This window comes from Calonectris borealis, chromosome 6 (genome assembly GCF_964195595.1).
Source record: "Calonectris borealis chromosome 6, bCalBor7.hap1.2, whole genome shotgun sequence".
Taxonomy (NCBI): domain Eukaryota; kingdom Metazoa; phylum Chordata; class Aves; order Procellariiformes; family Procellariidae; genus Calonectris; species Calonectris borealis.
The window spans coordinates 4677501-4687500 of record NC_134317.1 but is presented as its reverse complement, the minus strand read 5'-3'; the positions used below and the strand labels follow the sequence as shown (position 1 = coordinate 4687500).

Here is a 10000-nt window from a genome sequence, read left to right as displayed (position 1 = left end):
GAATCATATTCAAGTTTCATTTTCTGTAAAGCGGTTACCAGCGAGTACACAGCTCAGACTTCAACTGCCTCCAGAACAACTGGGACCTGGACAAGTATGAATCTCCAAAAAACTATATGTAAAAGGCTCTGACTTTAGCTCTGACAAGCGTTGTTTTCAGTTGAAATTGTTATATTCTAGCAAGCCTTCCCCATGCCTCCTTAAAATAAACGATACCCCAAATAGTATCATCAGACAGATTAATTTTACAGTCAGATTTAAGCAAACAAGATGTTCTTTTTGCTACATCTAGAAAGAATTTCCTTGTTTTATGTACTTTTTTGAACAATGCGATGGCAGAACTACATGTGACATTTTCTTCCCCTAATGGCACCTGCTGAAAAAAATTCCTCTATTAAAAATGGCCCACGCTAACATTTAAATGTTGATAATAATTAGCCTGACATTTGAAATACAGTGGTTGCGGTGTTGTCTTGAAGATGTTCTGCTCAACATTACCTAACTAGCCCCTTTTCATACTTACGTGCTTTCTGTACATTATTCTGTCAGTTACTGAACAAATAAGACATCAGTTGCTAATGTATTAACATGCAAAAACTACGCTTAAGGGCCAAACACTGCCCTCAATCCACAATGTAACTCCCATTGATGTCAAGTACTGTTAAGGTTGTGACAACCAGTAAAAGAAGGGAACTGAAAAGTAGGGGATCAATTTTCTCCCTGATCTGCCAGGAATTTATGCAAACGGCTCCCTGCAGAATGAGGGATGGGAAAGGCAGCGTGTGTCGTGCCACGGGATGGGGACGGCTGGTTTCCTCCTGCTCTGGCCCATTCTGCACAGCCTCGGCCAAGGCATCGGGCCATTAGGTGTGCTAGATGGTCAGGTCACTCACAGGTCATATCACTGGTTTTTCTGTAACATAAGAGTAAGTGGTTGCTCAAAGGTGGCAATTCATTCGCCAAGCAAGCGAAAATGAAAGTGTCCACGTAAGTACGAAAATACACCCTTCTCCTCGACGGATGATGAAGACTCTGTTTCATCCCCACGTGAGGAATCGCACACTGGTTATGACCTATCTACGCGCGGACAGCCCCGCTCAGAGTGGCCGGTGGGATGACCAGGGACAAACCACGGGAGAAGCCTTAGAAGCAGCCTGCAGCCTGGCCAAGCCTGGAAACAGGAGAGAAGAAACTGGTTTCTTCCAACTGGTTCTTGGACATTCCCAAGCCATGCCCACGTATTCCAGCTTGGTGTGTGCAAAGGGCAAAAAGCCTTACATGCGGGCAAATTCTGCATGTAGATAAATGAGTACTTTTTTTTAATCTACTCTGCAGATAACAGAATCCTGTAATGCTCAAAACACTGTGCAGCACATTAAGTATACATGATACGATCTAAGAATGAAGTAATAGCATTACCCTTGCATTTCCTTGCTTTTGTCATCTACAGACTCTAAACAGAAAAGGCCTTACCTGTTTTTTGTGTGTGTGTGATTGTTATCTCCTCGGTTCTATTACTAATGAGTGTCTCTCATCCTAAGAGAAATGAGGACAATACAAGTGATACGACAGGAAGCTTAGGGTACACCCACTCTTTTCCCACCAGAATAAACACTGTTCTCAGGGAAGGTACACTGATAATAAAAATACATTTAATTTTAGAAATTTCTCAGGCAACCATAATTGGTATGAGAATGGTGATTCCAATAGGATGTACCGTCAACATGTAAACTCCACAAATAAGAAGACTTAGGATTTAAAAGACAAAATTTTGCCAACAAACAGGACCTCAACTGTCCTTAAAATGTGATATTAGAAGCGAGCAAGAATAGAGAAATCTGAAATGCAGACCTCAAGGGTTTCTTAGTCCTGAAGCCTAAAAGCTGATGCTCAGGCCTGTGTCTCACCCTGCCAGGTCGCCTTTACACATAAGTGCTTTGGAATGTGTGTTTAGGTAAAATAGTTAAACCCGCTACAGACTTCAACAAGAGATTGTGATACTATCCGAGCCCCAATAACAAACCCACTACAGACTTCAACAAGAGACTGTGATACTATTTTGAACTCCAGTAACAAGGAACGCCCCTATATCATGTAGGCAAATTACTTTATACTTTTTCTATTTATATTTTTAGCTAGAGTCCTGAGGCCATTACCCAAGTTGTACTGTCAGATGATATACACTACACATTGGTGAGGCTCTTGTCTCTCTCTTGGCTTCTCAGAAAGTGTTTGCTTCCTTGTTCCTGCTAACGACAATGGGATTCATCAAGGCTTATGTATCTTGATTGGGAGACGTTAATTTTGGCAATTGTGTGGTCAACCGATCTCTGCTATCCTTATGGCTGTCTCTCCACTGAATGATAGGCCAGTTATTGGATGTTGATGACCAGGAGCACATTTGTCTTCCTATGAATCTTGAGGGTGTTGATTAAATCACGTACACTAGATTCCCAGACTGGAATTTCTCTGCTGAATACGTACTTTTAAATCGTTACGCAGCATTAAGAGCACAGCTGAATGCTTTTAGAAATATAAATAATTGATTATTTATTTATCCTTCCAGATAGCCTTTTCTCTTGGTAGATTATAGAGCTTGTTCGCAGGAGAAACAAAAACATAGCCTGGAGGAAGACAATATACCTTCAGTTTTTGCTTGAAATGAGTATGGAATTGGTATGATTCTAATGTTCATGATGTTCAAGAAGATGTTTTTGTTGCTTAACTGTATCCTTGATCTGATTTTGATGATTTTTAAGTATTTAGGGACACATCTTGTAAGTCTTAAGAAATTACAAGTACATTATCTTATGAGGAATCAAATGGCAGAAGAAAATTCTCTCCATAATAGTGCAACTTAATACATTCACACTTCTCTTTCCCTGCCCAAAATCTGCTTTTCTCTTTCTTTAAACATAGAGGTGAGAACAGGACTATTCTCATAGTTATCCTACCGATATCGTTTAAAAATAAAAGAATAGTCTAATCTTTTTGAGGACTGAAGAGACAAGTGAACAAGAAAAGATGGATGATGAACACTTGTGAGCTCTAGTGAGGGACTCTCCTAAGTTTAATGCCATTTATTTCAATTTGAGTCCTGCTCCTGATGAATAGGCATAAAATAATCTTTTTTACTTTTCAAAACCCATGTGTTTGTTCCCATGTTCTAGACGTTGTGAAACTAGAAAACAGAATGGATCTGGCTGCAGAGTCCCTAGTTCACACATTTATTTGGGTTTTTTATGGGAGAAAGCTCTGGCTTTTTCATAGCTTTATTTTGACTAAATCACCTTCCTTTTACTTTCATAGTAATTTTAAACCACTCTATTGACTTCAACAAAAAGGCTCCAGATAACTACAGAATTTGGTCCACTTTTTCTACTGACAGACTGAAAAATCTGGCTACAGAAAGACAGAAGAATGCAAGATTTACAGCAGAGAGACGGAGCCAACCCTGTGTTCTGATTAGCAGTTTGGATGCCATTGTTCTGTCTGGAAAACACATGTCATCCGCAGAATCACCCAAGCTGTCCATTGGCATCTGCCAACATATCCTCCATCACCCCTCTCTTTCTTACTTCTCACTCCCATCCTTACACCTCTTTCCTTGTTTCCCTGTATTTCTGACCCCCCCCCCCCCCCCCCAAGTACTCCAATGCAGTTAGGAGTTACCCCTTGTAAAAACATGTGGGTTTCACCCCCCTCAACAATATCACCTTCAGTCTCAAGCTGACTGTCTCAAAATAACAGAAAATAGACCATTCCTCTGAGTCTTCTAGTGTGTCAGATTTGTGCCGTGTTTCTCTCTGGGGACAGAAATTCATAATAGCCCAGAGGCTTCATATTTTTTAAATTGTCACACTAAGACTTGAGTGCCTCCATGAAAGAAGCAGTAGAAAGAGATGCCTGAAGGTAGGCTGGGAAGAATCCAAAATTATGTCAGGTTTCCTTCTACCTTCCCATCAATAGGATCTTTGAAGAAGCAGCCTCTTCAGACAAGAAAAAGTAACTTTCTCTTTAGTTAAAAAAGCTACCATGGTTTCAGTTTGGAGACTGACAGTTACATTAACTTTACATTACGTTAAAATCTATACAGCCTCGCGGTTTGCAGTGGATGGCTTTGCCTCCACGAGTTTTGATGATGTCCTTGAAAGAAAAATATAGATGCATAGCTTCATTCGGTGTTGATTTTGGAGGTGAATATTTTATCCCCTTTCCTTTTCCTGAATGTTTGCAAACAGTAGTGATAACTCCTATGCAGTATGCCTAAGAATTGTAGCAGGGGGAAAAAAAATCAAAGCTTTTACTCGACTAGAACAGTTCCAAGTATGATAGTTCTCCTTCCTCACTGCAGTGACTCATGATGAGGGACAGAGGAGATGAAAGAGGAGTTGGAACTGTATATCATTGTCTATTATCTTTTGTTCCAAAGATACTTCTATTATTTTCATTATTGTTTTAGCTTTTATGTAGAAAGAAAAGATTCTTAACTAAAGGCAAATATGTTTTCTGAGGTCTACACATTTTTGTGTATAACTTTTTAGGGAATACAACCTTTCACAGTCTTGAAGAGTCCTAAGAAAAGTGGGAGTCTTGCTACAGTATAACTTTTCCAGCAAAGGATAATTTCTGTTGAAATATATTGGATGGCAGTTTCTGGAAGGTAGTAAATTGCCATTTACCCACCTTACGTGTCTATCAGCCTGTTGAGAACTTGCTCTTTTGCTACAAAGGGCCTGAAATAAAGCTTGTACAATGCTGTCACACCCAGGCAGAGCTACAACAGCTGAACACGATTATTTCTCAGGAACCCAGCACTCCCACCATCTCCCTGGAAGAATTTAAGTTATAATTGCCAGCAGAATAATTCTCCTCCAGCTGTGGACTGGTAGAAGAATTTGTCAGGTTCCCACCGTTATGAGGGAGGTGGCAGCACCTGGGAGGGGAGCCCCCAGCTAGTGGACTTGATAGGTAAAAATAAAATTGTCCTAAGGTTATTCACCTAGGACGTATTTTGTAGAAAAAAAAACAGAAGTAAAGAAAAAAAATCAACTCTTACTCCCACCAAGTAAATCTAGATCAAGAAAGCTTTTTTTTTTTTTTTTTCTGGTCAAGAAAGACCAGGATGGTGGCTGAGTGGTTGTGGATAAGTGGTTTGTATGTTCTTGTCAAATGAGTCAACTTGTCCTTCGTTCTCAATTAAGAGGAAGTCAAATCCATTGCTAACACAGTGGCAGAAAAAGTTGCTGCGTATCTAATGTCTATTACATTGGCTGGTGGGAGGAAAGGTAAAATAACCCAAATATCGTAGGTTGAAGATTTTATTATTTAAAAAAAAAAAAAATCCAAAGAAATGTTTCCTAAAATCCCTTAAGACTGTCAGATTAGACCTATTCTTCAAAGCTGTCATTATGTGCTATGTAAATTTGTATTTACAGACATCATTCAAACGGTGGACCATTGAGTACAGAGGTCTTAACATCCACGCAACTGCCAGAGGAGTTAGAAAATATCACATAACACAACACAAATATACAAAAGTAGCACCTTGGTTACCTAAAGTGAATGGCGAGATCCTTTGTAAATGGACACAAAAGGCACCAGAGACAAGCGTCATTCGATCTCCGCGATGAATCCCTAGTACTGCAAAACTTCAGCTGCAGCAGTAGTTTCTCCAAGTGGGAAGTAGTTACTAGAAACAAGTGCCACAGTATCTGATATATTCCTAACAAAACAAATGACTAGCATGCTCCCAATTCCTCTCGCCTCAGGTTTCAGAGGAAAGCCCTCGGGAACTCAACCAAAACCTGGGAACGCGGGGCTGCGCACTGTGCGTCCTGCCACCGCGCCAGCCAGGAGGGCTTGGAGACTTCATACCTGCGGCATGCGACGGATCATCCTGGCTTGTGGGCTCTAATATTTAAGGTGAGGATGGAGTAAATAGAGGAAACTTTAATTTTAATAAGTTCTGTATTTTACTGGAAGCACCACTGTAATCATGGGAGGAGAAAAGAATGAAATAATCCTGGGACCATTTCTTCCTTCTCTTTTTCAATATTGATTGCTTCTTCTGTGGCGCTTTGATACAATCTCCTTCATTTCAGTGGAACCAGGACCTGGTCCTGCACATCACTCAGCCAGACCTTAAATTGCCCAGATTCGTTTATTCCCAGACTGTCATACAGTAACTTTATACCCACCCTGTAATTACATATTAAAAAACAAAAAGGAAGAACATGGATTTCTTCCCCTCTAGTAAAATTATAAGTGCTGATTACCTTATTTAACCCATGCAGGGGGAAAAAAAAAAAAAAGAAAAAAAGGAGAGAAGCATTATACTGATGCTTCAGGAAAAAAAAAAAAACAAACAACCCTAAACATGTGTCATTCATTGAGTCATTTAGACTAGTGCCTTCTCTTCTTTAGAAAATTATTCAGGTCCTCTTGCTTTCTACAATCTACAGTATTGCACTTCTAAGGAAATAATACCTTGATAATCTGCACTTCAAAACCCAAGTCAATAATTGCCTTTGATGACTGAATGAAAAAAAAAAAAAAGAAAGAAAAAAGGAATCTGCAAGACTGCAGCAAAGGAACGCTGGAGAAAAGATGCTAAAACTATTGCTGCACTTCTGTGTTTCGATGTAATTTACAATCTATTTGCCAACAGTTCTGCAATGATTCGTAAAATATGTCAAGAAGCTAAACAATATAAGCATCACACTGAAAGAAATTTAGCAAGACCCCCTCTAATTATTACTGTACATGACAATTCAACAAAATATTTAAAATCAACGAGAAGAAAAGAAATATTAACAGTCTTTTCAGAAAAATGCACTTATTATCATGCCTGAAGGATATTCAGGAGGAATGTGAAAATAACTGTAATTTATTTAAGACCTGGAAGTATGAAATAATAAGCTACTGAACCATCAGAATTGTTTTGGTGTTGTTATCTGACATGAGGGCAGACCTTGTCTCGCTTTAAGTTTTATAGTAATAAGGCCTTGGAAACAAAACCTTGAATAAACAGAACATAAAGAAAAGGGAAATGTGGCCTTGCATAAATAGATATTGTGTCTATCACCTTCTTCCAAAAAGGTTGCTCAACTTTATAACCATGTAGTAGGTAGAAAGTCAATAAATGCTGGACTGCATTGAGAGGTTCAGGAATCACAGACTGGTCATTTTGTAACTTAAAATGAGTAATACCATCATGTAAAAAAGGCAACCTTATAATGACTCTCTATTTCTATTAAGAAGTTCTGTATCTGCTGGCATTTTATCCTCCTCCGCCCCAAAGATTAATAGCTACATATCTGACTCATTTTTCATATTGCATTTAACCCACAATTTAGAGCCTAAACAACCCAGTATTTCAGTTCAGGAGGGGTGATCCTTTCCTCGTTAAAAGTTTAGAGAGAAAACTCTTAGATGTTAACCCTACCTTCTTCTGACGTAGCCACATCTCGCCTCCCAAAGTCATACTTCTCTGGAAAGAAACCTCCAAACTTCCACCCAAAAGCATTGTGCAGCCCTAGCCTCTCCATAAAAAAAAAAAAAACCCAAAAGCAACCAAACAACAAAAAAAAAACCCAAAACAACAAACTAAAAGAAAGCCCACAAGCCCACAATTGCCTTGAAAATCTCTGCCTGCTTGTTTGGCAGCCCTAGCTGGGTTGCTTTGGGGTTTTTTTAACTCGTTTCCTGGTGTCAACAGGAAATCTTGTGTCTAACAGGTAACACGCTGCTTCCGAGCCCATCAGCAGGAATAATGGGGGAGATCAGCTCTGCTCAGAGGATAACTGCCACCGAGCATCACCTGCCCAGCTCCAAGGAGAGGAGATGGGGGGGAGGAGGTTGCAACCATTAAGGTGGAAATGAGGGCTTGCCAGCCTTCCTCCAGAGGTGTTGCTTGCCGCTAAAGCTCCCAGGAAAAGGTTTCTGAGGGTGGTTTTGGAGCCGCGGTGGTTTTGGGCACATCTAGGATTCTGATGCCACCAACTTTGTCAGAGCTGGGCAGGGCGCGTGGTGAGGCTGTGGGCTCCATGCGTGGTGGGCTGGGACCTCAGGGACTTCAGCCTCCCTCCAGAGCATCCCCCCACCCCCCGCCGCAGCTGTAATTCGGTCACCGGTCCTGGCTTGCGAGCTTTGTTTCCAACATTTTGCTGCTGTGCAAGCGCGGGCCCCGTTCCTAATACATTAAAACCTTTCTGTTTTCAAAATAGCATCGTTGCACCTCAGGACTGACAAAACCAGACAGCGGTGAAAGGGACGGCGACATGGCAGACACAAAAGCTCACCGCATTACGGCCACTCTAAACAGAGCACAAAAGCAAGGGAGTCAGCGATGTGTAAACCAAACAATGTGAGGGGAAAAAATATTGAATAATTTCTGTCATGAGGCAACTGACTAAAGCCAGGCTCTAATTGAATTAAACTCCCATTTATTTGCTCAGGCCTAAACAACAGGCTGGGAAAAAAAAAAAAAAGGGAAAAAAAAAGAGAGGAGAAAAAAAAAAAACTTAAGGTTTGCTCAACTGTTCGGAGGTACCACCTTTCCTCACCCCTGTATAAATCCACCATCTGTGCTCACACACACACATGTGCCGTCGCGCAGCAAATGCGCCGAGACCCGACCGAGCGCGGGAGCCAAAAAAGCACCAGGCACACAAAAGCTCCCCAGGCTGCCCCAGGTCTAAGGGAGCAAAAAAAAAAAAGGGAAGAAAAGATCCTTTGCTCATTGCCCAGGTGAGATAGCCTGGTGCGTCCTCTCAGCCTCGACACGCGTCAAGTAAAAGAAAGGTTAAAATTAGAAAATTCAATTTATTTGATAATTTCCCAGAATAATTAGAGTTAATATGGGTTAATTAATATGCAAATCTCTCAGCAGATGTTCTGCAGCAGGGCCTGTGTGAGAAAACAGCCTTTGCTTTCTCCTACGTGATTTTGGCTGTCAGTTATTGGGTATAATTACTGTAACTAACCGAATACACACAAAACCTTTGGAATATAAAATTGTTACAGTTCTAGTTCTGCACAAGCTGCTACTTTTCTGCAATAAAAGCGAACAATTTCTTTCAGAAAATAGGAGCCTTTTTGTTCCTTTCTTGATTTAAAAAGAAGAAATGAATCAAGTAAATGGCTTATCTTTTTTCTATGCATAATTAGGTCAGTATTATATGAACATTCCAATGAGCAGTGGTACAAACGTACATATAAAATGATAGCTCAAACCACCTGCAAAATCACATAAAATTGTTTTATTCAGAATCTTTTTCTTCATACCAGAACTTTGAAACGCTCCGTGTCTTTCCTGCCAATGTTGCCAACATTTGCCAAATTCAAAAGGATCCCATAACTTTTATTATTTTTTAAAACCACAACAGCAACAATTTCTTCAAAGGCGCCGGAGCGTTTAGGACTGATAAAACAAGTCATCCTTTGAAAGGTAGACCGGTGTTGTGCTCGACCTTTTTTTTTTTTTTTGAAAGAAAAATAATTGCAGTGAAGAGTTTGCAACTTTGAACAAATAACGAGAGGGTTTTGCTGTGCAGTCCACGTGTCTGCAAAACACATCCATGCGTCCCACGATCCAAACCGTCCTTTACCCTCTCCTGACGAGAGATAGTATTTCACATATATCAAAGTACTTAGCGCTTTGGCGTGTCATCAGGTAAATGATATCTGTTGCTCCATGTGAGGAGCATTAAGATGGAAGACGACATGGTCCAGAGGGATCTGGCCTTGGTGGGACCCAGGGAACTCAGGATCACTCACCTGAGTAAAGCTTTCAGCCTCGAGGTGAGTCTGTTAACTGACAGTAGCCCAAAATGTAACTCCTGAGCATTACTTATGGTGCTGCTTTCCATCACAGAGACTTTTTTTCTTGGTGCAATTTGCCTTAAAACTTCAATTATTTAAAAAAATTTTTTATCACACTGATTTTATTTTTAATTTATTTTAGGGTCTCATTTTTGTTCTCAGTTTCTCAATTCCA

At 40.3% G+C, this 10000-nt stretch overlaps 1 protein-coding gene across 6 annotated transcripts in view; it reads right to left on the bottom strand.

The window, feature by feature from the left end:
• ZEB2 (zinc finger E-box binding homeobox 2) overlaps positions 1-10000 on the bottom strand; it is a 114784-nt gene that overhangs the window by 35445 nt on the left and 69339 nt on the right. For 3 of the 6 annotated variants that reach the window (XM_075152702.1, XM_075152704.1, XM_075152703.1), the window contains exon 3: positions 7448-7537. The exons of the other annotated variants lie outside the window; for them this stretch is intronic. In XM_075152702.1, coding sequence (XP_075008803.1) covers positions 7448-7537 — 90 coding nt within the window. The remainder of the gene's footprint in view (positions 1-7447; positions 7538-10000) is intronic. 6 annotated transcript variants of the gene reach the window in all.